At 38.9% G+C, this 17695-nt stretch overlaps 1 protein-coding gene and 1 pseudogene across 1 annotated transcript in view; one reads left to right on the plus strand and one right to left on the minus strand.

Moving 5' to 3' along the window:
• The window catches only part of FBN2 (fibrillin 2), a 257434-nt gene that overhangs the window by 38247 nt on the left and 201492 nt on the right, over positions 1 to 17695 (minus strand). Inside the window, exons 37-46 of the mRNA XM_049648459.1 lie at positions 12271 to 12432; positions 11456 to 11524; positions 10886 to 11011; positions 8499 to 8624; positions 7718 to 7870; positions 5331 to 5399; positions 4336 to 4461; positions 4027 to 4152; positions 3439 to 3564; positions 1486 to 1602 (exon numbers count right to left, since the gene is read on the minus strand). Coding sequence (XP_049504416.1) covers positions 1486 to 1602; positions 3439 to 3564; positions 4027 to 4152; positions 4336 to 4461; positions 5331 to 5399; positions 7718 to 7870; positions 8499 to 8624; positions 10886 to 11011; positions 11456 to 11524; positions 12271 to 12432 — 1200 coding nt within the window. The remainder of the gene's footprint in view (positions 1 to 1485; positions 1603 to 3438; positions 3565 to 4026; positions 4153 to 4335; positions 4462 to 5330; positions 5400 to 7717; positions 7871 to 8498; positions 8625 to 10885; positions 11012 to 11455; positions 11525 to 12270; positions 12433 to 17695) is intronic.
• Positions 9358 to 10681, plus strand: LOC125934864 (U6 snRNA-associated Sm-like protein LSm3; annotated as a pseudogene).

The following is a 17695-nucleotide window of genomic DNA, read 5'->3' on the forward strand; positions in this document are numbered from 1 at the left end:
ATTTACAAACATGCTTCATTAAAATTCCTCATCAACACAGAGAAAAATGGCTCATATTATAAGGATCATGTGACTAAGACCATGTAGATCCCTACTATATCTCAACCATACTTTTTGATATTAATATAACAAATTTATAACCAGATAAAAACTGAAGGTTTACATGTAGTGAAGACTTCATTCTTTTCAAATGAAAACTATTTCTTTTCCTGGAGACAAGAACGTATACAGATGTAACCTGACAGCCTAGTTTGCAGTTGACTTTACCTGGAGATAAGCTGACTATATTCAAAGGACAAACAATGGGGCATATTAAATACAGAAAAATACATTATATTAAAAATACTCTAGGACTGCTGACATGTATTTTGCTGACAAAATGCAGAATCTGAAAGAAAAAAATCTTAAGTTTCAGTTCAGCTTAGGGCTGACTGCATTTGAGTACTTTTCTCAGTTGTCTGAAGGCTGTGCACTCTGATCTGAGCCACAGCAGTGTGTCTTCAGCTCTCCCTGGTTGTACAAAGGATCTGAGAAACTAGAGACAAGAAGGTGGTACTTGAAAAAATGTCCAATTAGCTCTAAATTTTGTTCACAATGGCAGAATTTTGAAAAAGAAAAAACAAACCAAAACAAAATTGAGAAGAGCGTGTTTTGGGGTAAATCAGAGGTGCATTTGAGCTGTGCTGATCCCATCATGGTAGAAAGCCGGAGACATTATAGGACCAGGTGAACAAAGACACATTAGTTGGGAGGCACCAGCGCAGTGCCTGACACGTGGTCAACATTTATTTGTCCTTTCTCTTGCTGTCTCCTCCATCAACTTCAGGAACCTCCCCTACTCACTGCCAACCCTTGTTTTAATCGTTGTCATTTAGGGGTAAACGATACAATCCTGTACCACGCAGAGCCGATACTTTTTAAGTTTCCACTGAAAATTTACAGTTGTTCAACAATTGAAATCAAATAGGTTTCTGAGGGCTGACCTGGACACCTAGCCACTGGCTCACCATTTCTGTGGGAAAAGGCATCTGTGGCTTCAAAGGCTGACAGAAAATAAAAAAAGTTTCAAGACACAACATGTTTTTAAGTTGGAGACTCTGTCAGTATTCGAATATAAATCAAGAATGCATTGTTTGAAATACTTGGAATAACACTGGAGCAATGACAGGTCTATCTTCGATCCCATTTAAGGGGTAAAAATAACTTCAAACCATAGAGTAATCCCAGTAGATTTACTATCGTCTTCATGGCTTCCCCCCTGTATCGATGGATTGACAGAAGTGCTGAACACAGCAGATTGTCCTGTGATTATTTAAGCCAATACTGTGACTTCAGTTCAGTGGAAATGAGTCAATGTTATTACAATACTTTTCGGCATCTATCTGCAACTTCAGGGATAAAAACATTTGATTTACTCTGGTTTTATTCCTTATTCCAGTATATTATATGGACATAAATAGAAGCAATAAAGGACTGAGAACTTACCCAGGCAATCATTATTATGAGTGAGTTCAAACCCTGGGTAGCAGAGACAGTTATAGGATCCAACCGTGTTTTTACAAGTCCCGTTTCCACATGGATGTCGCTCACACTCGTCAACATCTACAAAGAAACATTGGCTCCAAGGAATTCAAATTTTTAACTAGAAAAACACAGCCTGTTAAAGATTTACATTTTTAAAAAGTACAGAGTCACTTATATTTTCCTTATTCAAAACTTAGGAACCCCTATTTATTTCGGGAAAATGAGCATGAGGTGGAGAAAACTCTAAATTATAAAATTATAAGATGCGGTGCTGCTGAGTGACTTATAGGCTCATATAGCTAAGCAAGCATCCCCTTGAGTGCAGATGTTTTAACGAATGGGTTTGCTTGTCAACTTTGTAAGGAAACCAGTCTTCTGAAACCCTAAACAATTTGTTCTATTAAGCATTATCAACACCACTCCCCCAGAAATTTACATACATTAATTTGATCAGCACAACACAGACAAATTTTAGTTTCCTAAATTTTATGAGTTAACAGAATCCACACTGAAGATGTCTACTATAACTCATTAGTATTAGCCTTCAAGGAATGGAATTTAAAAAAAAAACGTTTAGAAAGGACTCTTCCTAGAAGAGAACAGATTCCCTACACAATGAATTCCAGGCTGTTCCAACTCTTCCAAAAAAAAAAAAAAAAAAAAAAAAAAAAAAGTAATGTTTCTTAGGAAGAAAGCTTTGTTGAAGAGTAGTATTATGAAGGAGTCTCACTGACTTTCATCATGAATGAATTATTAGAATCGAGGGCCTATTTTCTCCATATAAATCTCTGAATCAAATCTCATGTATTTTTTAGCAAATCATGTTATCTCTCTTACAGAGTACAGTCAGGAGAAGCATGCGTGAGCAAGCATTCTCAGAAAGTTCATGCAAATAGGGCTAGATCCTCTATTTGTCTTTTGCACAGCATCTCCTAGAGAGTTTTTTCCACCACCACGGCCCAAGTCCACAGGGGAGGTCATAGGAGACAACGTTTTCCGGGCAGTCCTTGTTGTATGGATATGTCATAAAGGAAAGCAGTTCTATGGTGCTGAAATCTGACATTACTTTTCAGATAGGTAGTATCTTCAATACCAAAATAGCAGATGCATAACTTCAGCTTTTCCTAAACTGAGAATGCGCTAATTATACATAGCCAAGTTTTTAATGTAATTTTCCTCCTTCAAGTGCAAAGCAGGGAGAACTGTTTGGCCGAGATAGAGCCCGTTGTCGACATCAGATTAAAGGAGTTACACTGAGTTCCAAGCGTGGGCTCCATAAGGGCCAGCCAGCCTATCTGCCTTTGCAATCTCATCACCTGTCAGCTCAGCAAGTACTTACTGAACATTATTACTGCTCAGTTACCCATTACATTAGCTATGGGGACATTTTAGAGAGTTTTGGTACATTTCTTCCTAAAAATTTTTTTTTAAGAGTTAAAACACAAAAGAAGTAGGTAAGTCCCATGTACTCAATGATTTTGGGAAAAGGTGTATAAGATGTGTGTATGTGTGTCTATATATTCATCTCAACCCTCTTGCTCCTACTACTATTACCACTCCCTTGCATTCTTGCAGCTGGAAAGGTTTTCTTAAATGGGACCAGAGAATGGCAAAGGGCCACTGGGTACTGTGGGGACGTCCACATAACCTGGAGTGTCCCAGAGTACGTGGTAAAGTGTGTAAAAGGCATCTGGGCAAAAAGGCTGTAAACAGTGAAGCAGAGAACCAACCGTGGTGTCCCCCTGCTTGCAAATTTTACATTCAACGAAGGCATCAACGGTTTAACAGAGCTAACTTTTGGCCAAGACAGTTTCTGACAGAGACGTGGTAGTCAGTCACAGCAAGTGGCCGACCCATAGTCTCTTCTGGAGTCTCAGGTCACTTCTCTCCTGGAACTCAGGTCCTCCTTCTTACCCATGCACATGGTCTGGTCCTGGGAAGCTTTAAAGCCATTGTGGCAGATGCACTGGTAACTTCCTTGCAAATCCACACACAGGCCATGACTGCAAACATTAGGAATTTCTAAACATTCGTTGCGATCTAAAACAAAAAATAAAACACATGTTAGACATATCTGATTTTTATTAAGATTCCTTCATTTTTTCACAGGCATGTTTCTATAACCTGCTACTAATTATTACAGACAGGCTGAGAATGAACCATAACAACAGCTGAATCAAAAAAAAAGCAAGGCTTTAAACTCTCCAAGACTTAAAAAAATTAGGCAATTCTTACACGGTGATGGGTATCTCAGGGATACTATTTCATTTTAGGTCTAATCTTTAGAAAATCCAATTGAAGAGGTTTCTTTTACCTAACCAAAAACAAACAAACAAACAAAAAACTAAAATATATGGCAAAATAGTTCAATATGAATGAAAAGACTTACTTAGAAAATCATTTAAAAATTATCTCTGAAAATATTTTTTGGTAGGAAAGCACGGACAATTGCTTAGTGCAGGGAACACAGAATGCTGGGCAAGGAGTCGGTCTCTCTCTCACCTACGCAGGCTCCGTTGGGGGACAGTTTGAAGCCCGCGGCACATTCGCAGCGGTAACTCCCGGGGCTGTTGAGGCAGTCAGCGTTCCGCTGGCACAGATTATCACCGTTGCTGCACTCGTCAATATCTGAAAGAGCAACAGTTCCATTTAAAGAACTTCCTCACTCCATTACTATGACATTCGCTTCACTAGTTTGGTGACCCGCTCTTCAGTACTGTAGAAGAAACCATAAAAATCGGAAAACCGTCCAAAAATCATTTATGTCTACCAAACTTTCCTGGCTAGGGGGTCATGCATCATTCAGATTACCTTCACAGACCAGGAGCAGGTCATTGTAACTGAAGCCCGTAGGGCATTCACAGCGGAAACTGCCAATCTGGTTGATGCACACGCCGTTGGCACAAATGCCTGGAATCTCTTTACATTCATCAATGTCTGAAAATGAACAGATTCGGTCAAATATACGCGGCTCTGCTTAATGTATTTATCATAAAAACCTCTGATAATGTTATGGGTATGCTGGAATGAGAACACACACTCAGTGTCACAAAAATAAATTTTAACACTGATATGAATGATATCTGAATTTACAAAAGCACGTAAGGCCATATAACAGCCTATTTCTCTTTAAACAGTGTTGGTAAAATAAGTAGCTGATCAATATATCAGGTGATTTTACTGTCAATGTAGTAAATAAACTTCCTAGAGAATCAAACTTCAAGTTACGTTTCGGGCTCCCCTAACTGCTGCTACTCATGTAATGATGAAAGCTATGTGTCCTTAATTTTCTGTACCTTGTTATATACGTATTGATAATGGAGACTTAAAATTATATTGCTTACTTAGTCTTTGAGGAAGAAAAGCAGAATGAACAAGAGAAAGTACATTCAGAAAAATTATTGTGGATAATGAATAATTCTTCAAATTCCAAGGTACATCAGTAGAAAGGGACACCAAAAACATAAACATATCCTTAAGGAAAAGAGAAACTGAAGGTTACAATATAGTGGATTGTTTAGAGTCTTCGTGGAAAGGAAAATTAAGGTTTCAGCTTGAAATGTATGAAATCTTGAGATAGTCCTGGAACTATCCTAACTCAATCACCAGACTATGCTGATGGAATAAAACCATTATTAACACTTGGGTCGAGTCTGTAAACATGTTAGGTCTTTCTTGCCTAACTATATTAGATCAGAATCCAGATTATTATATTTCAAGGCACTTTAAACTTTAAAAACACTGAACAGACTTTTAAATAATGCTACCTATAGGTATTAAAATAAACATAATCTGGAAGAATTTACCAACAGCTTTTCCAGTGTGAATGTCAAAGGTGAATCCAGGGATATTTCCACATATGATCTTGAAGTCAGCTTTAAAATATAAATGAAACAAACGCACTCTTAAAATTCTCAAACTCATTTCAGGTAACATTTTACATACTATTGCTTGCACTGACAAATATATTTATATTACTCACAAGCATACATTTTAATTTCAGTTATATTTACTCACTAACAGTACCAGCTTCTGCGAGAAGTAGATCTAGGCATTCTTTACCATTATTTTCATCATTAACTTTTTACTGCTCTTGTGTTAGAAGGAAATCATTACAACACTCAAAATATCTACTTTAGGCATTTAAATTCTTCTGTTCTTTGGAAATGCAGATCTTTAATAATGGTCCAGTTTATTCACACTGGAAAACCAGGTTAGGTTAGGAATTTAAAAAGGAATTAAAAATTGCACATAGGCAGAAGCGTGCAAAAAGTCTCACAGTGTGAAACAATGAGAAATGAATGAGACATGAATTTTGTCTTATTTTTTTAAACGTAAATGTCTTGTTAAAATATGAAATTTGAGGCATCAGAAACAACGCATCATAGAATAAAACAGAGACTATAACAGTTATTCCTATACATAATCTGCCAAACTAATAGAAATTTAAAATTCTAATCTTTTTAAATGTCTTCTTTTTAAATTTATTTATTTAAGAGAGACAGAGACACAGAGATGGAGGGGCAGAGAGAGAGAATATCCCAAGCAGGCTCTGCACTGATAGTGGGCCTGGAACCTACGAACCATGAGATCATGACCTGAGCCGAAATCAAGAGTTGGGTGCCTAACCAACTGAGCCACCCTGGCACCCCCCAATTTTAATTTTCTAATTTCTACTCTGATCAGATTGCTTCTGATGCCCACGGTGACACATGTGAGTAAACCTCCTGAAAACCATACTAGGTAAAACACATATTGTATACTACCTACCAAGTGCTATCAACGGAGGATCTCTAGGTTTCATCCACCAAAACTCACTGAGTATCCACATCACATGCAGGGGCACACAATAAATAGATGCTCAATTCAATGGTGTCTAACTGCCTGCCAATGCACCAATTATAATTTATATGCATCCTTTCATTTACTATAACCATCTGAGTGAGTTACTGTCATTTTTAATTTATTATCTCTATTCTATATATGAGGAATCCATGTCACAAAGGAGAAAAGGATCTGCCGAAGGTCAGATAATAGCAGAGCTTCAATATAAATACAGACCTGTCCTCTTACACCTAAGCCTCACCCTATACTTCCTCTTACAAAAAGTGGTATTTAATTTCCCAAATCAGTGATCTTCAACCTCGTGATGGGAGTTTTCAAATTAGAGAATTGTAAAAATGTTTCCATTTGTTTTTTTTTTGTTTTGTTTTTTGGAGGAAAACTATGGCAAGCGAGTTATGAACATCCATTTGCCCACTGATTTAGAGCCGCTGAGAAAGACTCCACAGGTCACTCTTCATCATTTTTCTCCTTACCTTTCATTTCATCCCCACATTAATTATATCATTATATTAAATGGAACATTTAAATATATACATACCCTAAGCAATACCTGGCCACAAATGTAAAATCGTTTCTTATTTGTCCTATTGGTTCAAAGTTTAGTATCAACTATTAAACTAAACAGTATACAACTATTAAAAGTAACCACTTCCTACATCACAAAAGAGCCTGAATGGGCAACAGTTTTAGGATATTTTTTTGGTTCTTGTAGCTATTCTCTTTTAGTTTTTCTTTCAAAAGAATCTGAGCTTCTGAGAAAAGTTTTACCACATGAAGACAAGTTTTATTTTCTGCCTAAAAATTTCAGATACATTTGGGGAAAAAACACATAAGAAACATGTTGGCAATAGGTTGCTTTAATGTACAGTTTGCTTGTCAAATCCTTTTTTTTTTTTTTTTTTTTTTTTTTTCAAGACCGAAACTAAAACAATACTTAATGAATTTGATGGACTTGAAGTTACTGCAAGTTTTTAAATCAAAATATTATACCTTCCGGGTTGAGCACAATGACAAATAGTTGCTCAATAAATATCTGCTTGATGAATAAATGAATAATCAACTAGTACAGTGTAAAACAATGAATTTAAGTGGACCGGGGCTGTAAATTTTAGCTGTTTAGCAGTAGAGTCTGTTTTCAACATCCCAGACTTCCCCTCAAAAGGTATGCCAGGAATCAGTATCTGAGCCCCAAGAAGGGCCGCTTGGGAGACTGGCTGTATGATGTTCCTGGACGTTCTCAGAACTAAACATGTGTGGTTTTAGTTCACATTTGCTTTTTACTATGTGGTCACATAGGTGTATGTGTCACCGGCCTGGCCTCTGGCAGAAGCATGAGCTATGTGCTCACCTGTTCCTGGTGTTGGGCACGGCTCACAGGGTTTGTTCCATGCTTTGCCCACATTGTACGTGCAGCAGCACATCCTCTTTGTCACATTAAAAGGCAATTCATTCTCACAAGTGGTTCCGTTATAGCTCCGGTAGCAAAAGCTTTTTCTCATGTCTATGTGCAGAAAAACAAGCCAACCAGTCACAATCATAGCAGCAGGCAGCTAATAGTGGAGTCCACATACCTGGAGACACCAAACCTTCTTGATTAATAACTCCAGAATATTCCTCGGTCATTTGGAGGTATCTTAAAATAATTCTTTAAGTTGAATCTAAATCACTTCTAGGTTAACAGCTACGTCTCCTGTTTTCAAACAGGGGATTTCATTTATAATTTTCTTAGGAAAAAAATTAACAGGTATTTGTTTCTCTACTCAAAGGCATTTATTTAATTTTGAAAGTAACACATATTAAATACATATTTTATTTTAAACATTCTACTATTTGTAAAATAATGTTTACTTTACATGAATGGAAAACAAAAATTATTTAGGAATAGAAAATCAAAACATTTGATGAAATGTTGTATATCAGACTTAAGCTTTTTAAAAGGTAACTATATAGTCCAAGTTCAAAAACATAATACAGAGTCAGAAGTGTATAAGACTTTGAGATACTTCATCATTCATAAACACCTTCCAACCTTTCTGAACAATAATTCTGAGACACAAGTGCCTGAAATACAAGTGCTGGCTGGGAAGCTAACAACCGTGACCTAATTATTCTCTGAGACCATTACCTACCCATGCAGTTGTGGCCTCCATTGACCTGCATGTATTCAGGCGGGCAAATGCAGGTGTAATTGCCCAGCGTGTTGTAGCAGGTCCCAGGCCCACACACACCAGGATGTGCAAAACACTCATCAATATCTAGAGTGGGCAAGAATATCCATTAATTGATGAAGTTATTTTTCCATGAATTTATATTATTTAAACTACTAAACAAAGTATATTGCTGATTCCCCAAATCCATATTTTTTAAAAAATTGTAATTTAAAGCAATTATACTGAAAATACCCCCCAAATACGTATTTACATGGCAAAAAGTGTGTCTTTTTCAAAGAAAAAAAAAATGCCAGTGTTAAAAAACACAGACGATCAAAAGAAATTTTTCTAAAGTGGTAAAAATAATGTGAATGCGCCTATTTTTTCAAATAAAATTTTAAGTGAATTTTTTTTAATGTTTATTTATTTTTGAGACAGAGACAGAGCATGAATGGGGGAGTGTCAGAGAGAGGGAGACACAGAATCTGAAGCAGGCTCCAGGCTCTAAGCTGTCAGCACAGAGCCTGATGCGGGGCTCGAACTCATGGACCGTGAGATCATGACCTGAGCCGAAGTCAGACGCTTAACCGACTCAGCCACCCAGGCACCCCTTAAGTGAAAGTTTTAAGTGAAATTCCATATCCTTCAAATGGAACTGCTTTAAAGCTTACTGTTCACTTACATCATTTAAACTAGTACCAACTTTAAAATGAATGCAGTTAGGAAAGCCTTTATCTTTTTTTTAATTTAATAGGTGACCCACAGTGTCACATCACTTTCAGCTGTACAACTGAGTGATCTGACGAGTTTATACATTATGCTATGTTCACTGCTACCATCTGTCCCATTACACTGTTACTACGATATCAGTGACTGTATTCCTTATGCTGTGGCTTTAACTCCCTTGACCTCTTCATCCTGAAACTGGAAGCCTGTATCTCCTTCTCCTCTTTACCTAATTTTGCCCATCTTCCCACTCCCCTGCCTTCTGGAAAACATCAGCTTGTTCTCTGGGTTTATAGGTCTGAGTCTGAGGAGAGCCTTTATCTTTACAGCTCCTTTCAAGTGAGTACCCCATTCACAGATTCCAGAAGTATCACAGATACTAGTTATTCTCTTTATCAAATCATCCTTCTTCCAGAAGCATTCACCTAACACGTTCTAAAACAAAGGTTATGGCATTTTCATATTTCTGGAGACGGGGAGAGACTCGTATACTCTGGCGAGAGGGGGGAGAGGGAACGCGGTTTGAAACATGGCAGATGACGTGGACCAGCAACGAACTACCAACACCGTAGAAGAACCCCTGGGTCTCATCAGGCTCAGCCTGGATGAGCGAATTTATATGAAAATGAGAAACCAAAGAGAACTCCCACCCAGATTACATGCTCATGATCAGCACTTAAAAATGATATTGGGAGATGTGGAAGAAACTATGACCACTACAGAAATTGATAAGGAAACATACGAGATGTAGAAGTCAACAAAACGGAATATTCCAATGCTCTTGGTCCGGGGAGTTGCACTAGTTGCCTCTCCATTAACAGTTGGCTGAGACAAAGCATTTATTGTGTATGGAATATAGGAGATGTTGTAGGACTGCCTCCTTAAATGTAAAAGGCATTCAAAAGAGAAACTCCCCTAATTTCTGACATTAAGCAATTTTTATTTTTTTCCAACCCTTTCAGTAAATGTAATCACCATGAAAAAAAGAAAGGTTACAATGGAAATGATTATATTACATGTTTAATGTTCATTTTTAGAAGCGCTCATTCATTCATTCCGCAAATAAACATGGAGATTCTATCCTTAGAGCTCATAGCTACCAAGAGGACCTAGATGTGGGCCTCTGACCAAGAAGCTCCTAGTCCCATGGGGAGAAGCCAGGCCCCTGAGAGGAAGATTACTGTGCCATGTGAGAAGGGATGAGATCGAAGCAAGAAAGGCATCAGCATAATCTTTGAATGTCTTCTTCCTATGCCTTCTAACATTTAAAAATTAATGCAAAATAATAACTTAATAGTTGCCTTCAAGTTTACCTATTTTCTGTGTATAAAATATAACTCTTACCATCATTTGAACTAATAACTTACTTGATACGGAATGCTTTCATACTGATCCAGCTTTTGCCATTTATACTCAACTCATGCACTCAGAGAAAAATAATAGTAAATTATAGCAAATGAGCTGTAAATTAATTTATCTATCATCATCCAACTGAGCAGCAATGATGTGAAAAGACAAAAGCTATGGACCAGGCTAACAGATCCTTTGACAGAATCTGAGGATGGGCCCTTGTCTCCAAGCCTGACTGGTAATTTTATTCTAAAGAGCGCTATTAACGTTTAAGTGTCCGTGCAGCTCACCTTCACAGATGCGGGTTTCCTCGCTGAGGTAGTAACCCTGCGGGCACTCGCACTGGAAGCTCCCAAAAGTGTTGATGCAGTTTCCACCTTGGCAGAGACCTGGTAACTCCTGGCACTCATCAATATCTGTGGAAGGAGAGACAGCTCACTCACAACAAATACCACCATCGAGAACAAGAGTCACTTTTAGAACTCTCAAATGTGTGATACTGTAAGACCCGCAGACTTCCATGCGTCTGTGTGAATTCATACTTAGAGGATAGGCTTCTTGTGACCAGGAGTGGTTTTTTTTTTGGCTTTGTTGTGCAAATGTCCTAAAATCTGAGAAGAGTGAGCAAAGCAAGCTGGGCATGACTGGACAGACAGCTTCTCTGCAGAGCAGGCACATCACTGCCATGGCTCCTATCTTTCTGAGTGACAAGCGCTAACTCGGCATCCTGGTAACTGACTGCACATCTGTAATTTTGTAAAATATTCTCATTCAGATTGCTCCACACTGACCTTTCTACCAGCTTTTCTCTAAACTCTTTACCTTGTTTAAATCTGGGTGACAATGAGAGGTGCACTCACCTTCTAAGATGATCGTGATGGGATTAGGTCTGAAGCCCTCTCCTCCGGGACACAGGGTGTAATATTCAGCTATAAAACACAAAAGAGAAGAGAGGTGAGATCGATGGTTCAAGTGGCTGAGACAATGAAGAGGCATCTTTCAGTTGCTGGGCTCAAAATACACACCCAAAGAGGGGTAAGCTGTATTTTCCTTAGTGCCCTTGCAAATATATTTTAAAAGTATATTACATTTTACTTGAATTACGGTCACTGCTTCAAAAATTACATACACAGAATAACTAAAACCATTTGTTTTTGATTAAAGAAAAAAAAAACTTCAGCACAGACCATTTATATCACAACTTTTTTCGCTAGTAAAAACAAAAACAAAAACAAAACAAAACAAAACCAGAAAGACTCAAGAATTCGAAAGTTTCATCTGTGGCCCTATCAGAACAGGCATTTCAATTTCAGACATCATTTGACTGACCTCAGGAATACACCATGTCTAGGAACCCAAACTACCACCAACTCTGAGATAGTCTCAGAAATGGGCTTTCTTTGTGATTACCATAGAGGACTGATAACATCACCATTCACACTGGATTGTGGTTAAAAAAACTTTTTTTTTATCGTATCATGGAAAATGAAAAAAGAACAACTGTAATTCCTTTTATATAAAACATTCTTGGCTGCTTTCAGCATAATCACTGAAATCAGTCCAAAGTCAAACTGGGATCCCTTGTCACAGACCCCACCCCCAGTACAAGAATAAAATGGCAACGAGTCTTCAGCCGCCAGTTTGTTCCCTTCCTCTTCCCCAGCTCCATACTCACTGCTGTTGACAGGGGGGCACGTCTCACAGGGGTTGCCCCAGGCCTTTCCCAGGGAGCAGCAGCACGAGGAGCGACTGACGCCCACCCCAATCTCGGTGTTGCAGGACAGACTCCCGTCTCCTCGAGGACCAAACTTCAGGTAGCAGTTGCCTACTCGGTTGTCTGTGGAGCAACACAGGAGCTTAAAACTGTCTGTGCCTTAGCAAGAATTCCTTTTCAGAGAGAGGTCGTGCAAATGACAAAGTTCAAATTCCACACATTCATTTTAATCTCTAGCACAAAGCGATCTCTAGCTTTAAACCTTTTCAAGATTGCATAGTAGGAATGAAATTATGACCGACTTTCCTAGGTTCAGAAATCCATACACATCGCTGACAAACAAAATTGTGAGAAATTGTTCAACTGGGACCTTCTCGATCTTCACTAGTCTGCATGCAAGAAAATTTTGCTATAATCAATTGATATGAATCTTAAGTTTATCAATAATGGAAATAAAATCCCAGAGAAGTCAATCAAAACCTACGTATCCGATCAAAGAAATGTCTATAACCCCATCTCCTTCTCCCCATTATCTGGTTTCATTTTAGTTTGCACAGAGAACATTGAGAGTTTGGGGAAAGACACTCAGTAACCACTTTAGAGAGGATACTTAAGACATCAAAGAATCTCAGTCTTCCTCTTTTTCTAATCCATAATTATCATCTAGATCATTAGTTCCATCACTTTAAATACTGTGTTTTTGCTGAGAACTCTCAAATTTACAGTTCTTTCATCACCCCCCCCTCCTAGAACCTTACATCATTCTGTCAGATGCCACCTTGATTTTTCAACCTCAGATAGCTAACAGTTAAAGTTAACACATCTAAAATCAAACTATTGATATTCCTTCCACCACAGACAAAATCTACTCTATTCTTCTCGATATCTTCCCCAATAAACACCAAGTCCCTCATTTTTTTCAGTTGCTCAAGCCCTAAACCTTGGAGTCAGTCTTTGACTCTTACTCATCTCTTATTCAACCCAGTAATAAAGTCTGTCACTTCTTTTTAATTTTTTCATGTTTTTTATTTATTTTTGAGACACAGAGACAGAGCATGAGCAGGGGAGGGGCAGAGAGAGAGAGGGAGACACAGAATCCGAAGTAGGCTCCAGGCTCTGAGCTGTCAGCACAGAGTCCGATGTGGGGCTTGAATTCACAGAGTGTGAGATCACGACCTGAGCTGAAGTCAGATGCCCAACTGACTGAGCCACCCAGGCGCCCCTAAAGTCTGTCACTTCTACCTTCAAAATCTGTCTGGAGTCTGACTAATCACCACTGCCTCCATCTCTACAACTTGAACCAAGCCACCACCGCCGCTCCTGGACCACTGCAAAGGTCTCCTATGTCATCTCTTGATTTCAGTCCTTGACCCAACGACGGTCCACTTTCCCCACCATACCCAGAGTAACCCTTCAGAAGGACTTCCGATGGCTCCCCTTCTCAATCAGCATAATCTCACGTCCTTACCATGGTCTACGATGTAGATTTCATCCCTGGCTGCACACAAGAGTCACTTGGGCAGCCTCTTATCATTTATTTTTATTTTTCTCATTTTGTTGTTGTTGCTGAATCAGGTGCGGAGATACAAGCTAACTCATGGTTCTGCTCTTACTAGGTTTGCATTCATTCATCCCTCCCATTTTCTTTTGTCCTTCTTTTCTACTCCCCTTCCACATCCCCTAACTCAGCCGTCTGACTGTGTTTAATGGTATCTTTTTGTCTGAGTTCTTGCAAAGGGAGTACTTTTGTTTCCTTGAGCACATCTTAAATTTACACAAATGGTATTTTGTCACAGATCTCATTCCATTTTTATTACTTTCAATCCGTCAACTCTACGGTGTTCAAGTATCATTTTTAAAAAAATCTATCTATTCTTCAGAACTGGTTTCTAGGTCCCTGCTACCACAAGTACTGTGGCAGTGAACATCTTTACCCAGGTCTCTGGATGGGCCTCTGAGTTACTTTCATTGCTGTCTAGCACCAGGAGACAAATTGCTGGTTCACAGTGTTTCCATATTCTAAGCCTTCAGTATCAGGAACAGAGTCACTGTCATTTACCATCTGTATCTTTCAATTTTTTAAAAACTTTTTTAATGTTTTTATTTATTTTTGAAACAGAGACAGAGCATGAGCAGGGGAGGTGCAGAGAGAGAGGGAAACACAGAATCCGAAGCAGGCTCCAGGCTCCGAGCTGCCAGCACAGAGCCGATGCGGGGCTCAAACTCACAGACTGTGAGATCATGACCTGAGCTGAAGTTGGACACCCAACCGACTGAGCCACCAGGTGCCCCAAGCATCTTTCAACTTTTTACAAGTAACTTTGAAAATAATGTACAGAAAAAAAGGCACAGTGGAACAACTTGACCAGAAATTCTAATAAGAATTTAATCCTCTCTAACTCAAATTTTTATTCCATATTTTCTTGGTTTTGGAAAGATGTATGCCTGAAACGGTCCTGTGAATGCAACTAACTGCCCACTGGCTGCTATGCATGAACCTGTAACAAATCCATTTTGTAAAAAACTGATTCCACATTTCAAACACATCTGTAATAGCTTCTAGCTTATCATTACTTCTTGTTCTTCTTTTCCTTGCATCATTTAAAACACAATGCCTGAAGACACTTTTGAAAACTGGGACAGCTCCTTTTTCTGATGAGGAAAGGACAGCTCATTTCTTTGCTCCACAAATAAAAACATTTTCATTTTCAGATTTATCAACACCAGCTAGAGTAGTCAATCCAATGATTTTTATTTCTACATACCGTATTTTAATATCCTTTGTCGAAACACCTGCCTTCATTGTTAGTCCCCTTAAGAACCAACTCAATTAAACTTGGTGTCTAAAAGAATATAGGGACCTTGGATGATTCAGGTACTTGTAAAATGTGGCATGTTGAAATTTTCCCTATTGACTAAGACATGAGAATAGTATCTTTCCTCTATCTAAAAAAATCTATTACTCACTCTTTTGATTCCTGAATTGGAAAAAAATCTCATCTAGGATATGAGCCTCTGAAGACTCACAGCCTAGCATTTTGCTTCTATGATCAATTTTACCATCACCTTTGGAATCTAGACTGTAATCTGTGTTGTATTCATAACTGATCCACCTGACAGTTGGGAAACATTTTCCACATTCAATTTCCTTCTCTTTGTCATAAAGTGAAACACTTATCAACTCTCAACTGTGTTCAATACATGCTTCAAGAAGATTCCAAATAGAGTGTCTCTAGCTTTCTTTTATACCTTCTCAAAAGATAATGCCATCCCCTGGGCAACACAGTAAGAAAATTGGAGGAGTGTTCGACATTTTATTTCACTATTGTGTCAATCCTTCTAGGTGATGGCATGGTTTTCACTTTAGTGTAAATTCATCTTTGTTTTGAGCATCACTGCACCTAACTGATGAGTAATGATGAAATAAAACCTAAAATAATAAAATGGCAAAACATTTTAAGACAAAGGGAAAATAAGATCACTAATATCTCATAATGTATCTTAGACTTATAAAAGGGTCCAATGGACCATTATGGTACTTGTGAGACAGAATGAGTCTCTGTTCTTTGGAAGACCTCTAAGAAAAAAAAATAAGGCCATGAAGCATCAATCCATACAAAGAGTTAGAAACTGCCCTAAAAACAAAATTAAAATCTAAGTTGATTATATCTGGAGGATTAATCTGGATGCTGTTATTCAAAAATATTCTCTGCAAGGATACCTTGGTCTCCACTTCTAACAGTAGAACAGAAGGCTCCTTAAGGTCCATGTTCCTACCAACACTTTATATTATCCAAGTTTCCAAATTTTGCCAGTCTTACCAAGTTAGAGTTATACAACTGTCTTGACTTTTTTTCTTATTACTAATGGTTTTGGGCATTTGCTTATGTTTGTTCACTTTTGAAGCCCTCTCTTTTTAAGTTTATTTATTTTTGAGAGACAGAGATAGAGAGAGAAAGAGAAAGAGAGAGAAGGGAGGCAAAGAGAGGAGGGAGGGAGGGAGGGAGAGAAGGAGAGAGAGAATCCCAGGCATGCTCTGTGCTGTCAGTGTGGAGTCCAAAGCAGGGCTCGAACCCATGAACTGTGAGATCATGATCTAAGCTGAAATCAAGAGTCAGACACCTGACCCACTGAGCCACCCAGGCACCCCTGGAGTCCTCCTTTTATCAGTTGCCTGTTCATAGCCTTTGTTCCAACAAAGCTTTTAAGCGATACCGAGTCCCCAGTGACTCAATTTCTGGGCATGAAGCACCATCGTCATATTTTTAAGGTTCCAAATGGGATGTTACTCGGCAGCTAGGGATGAGAGCCACTTTGTGATCTGGGCTATTGCTCCTTCTCTGACTCCTGTCCTCAAACTGTGCCCATGCTCATCCCCACTCACCCTCCTCTTACTATATACACCCTTGCTGCTATGTCTCCAATGCCAGCACTGCCCTCCCACAGCCCTGTGCACTGGCTGTTCCTGTCCTTCGGAAGCTTCTCCTCTCCAAGCTGCAACTGGCTTGCTCCTTCCTTCATGGATCTGCCCCATCCCAACATAACACAACCCTTCTTCTCCAACAGCCCCCAGTGTCAGGAAGTGCTTCTGCTTTTATCTGTCTCCCTGGCACAAGGACATTAACATGAGAGCAGAGAACGTGCTCACTCTGTTCGTGTTGTAGTTCTAGCAGCTGGAATAGAGGCACTCAATATTTATTAAATGAATGACTTTGAATTAAAACGTCAGAACTTGGGGTATCCATAAATCATAACTAAATGATTATGTATAGTCATTTGACACTGAAAACAGCAGGTAGACTTCTACTAAAGCAAGGACTTAGCCTTTTTCTTTGATATTCTCTCAGGAAATTCCCCAGATCATTTACTCCTCTAGATAAATGTTCATTAAGATGCTGAAATAGAGCAGGCGGCAAAAGGTGGACAATTATCTTCTGATCAGAGACATCAGGAAAGTTGATGAGAGACTCAGAAACCTTCGTGACTGCCTTCCTTCCTTCCCTTCAACCTGCTTTACTCCAGTGGTGGGGCTCATGACATCCAGCTCCAATTCCTCTCTTCTCTTCACTTCATTTATTTCCTTTCATGGTCCTTCTTATGGGAAGGAGAAACAGAGATTCCAATGACTCTGCCCTTTGTCCTGCTAATGCACTGGACAGCGAGCCAGGCAACTCTCAACACTGCCTCAGCTCTGCCCTTCCAAGCCCTGAGATCCCAAGGACGTTATTGCACCTCCTGGGGTCCTGGTTCTCAAGTCTGTGAAAGCAGGAGGAGGTTGGAGCAGGTAGCTCAAAAATTCCTGTTTTAAAAATACTATTGGAAGATAAACACGACAAAAGTGACCATATCTATTGGTAACCTGGAGCTTCTTAATGGACTCTTTTGT

The sequence above is a fragment of the Panthera uncia genome (genome assembly GCF_023721935.1).
Source record: "Panthera uncia isolate 11264 chromosome A1 unlocalized genomic scaffold, Puncia_PCG_1.0 HiC_scaffold_17, whole genome shotgun sequence".
NCBI lineage: Eukaryota > Metazoa > Chordata > Mammalia > Carnivora > Felidae > Panthera > Panthera uncia.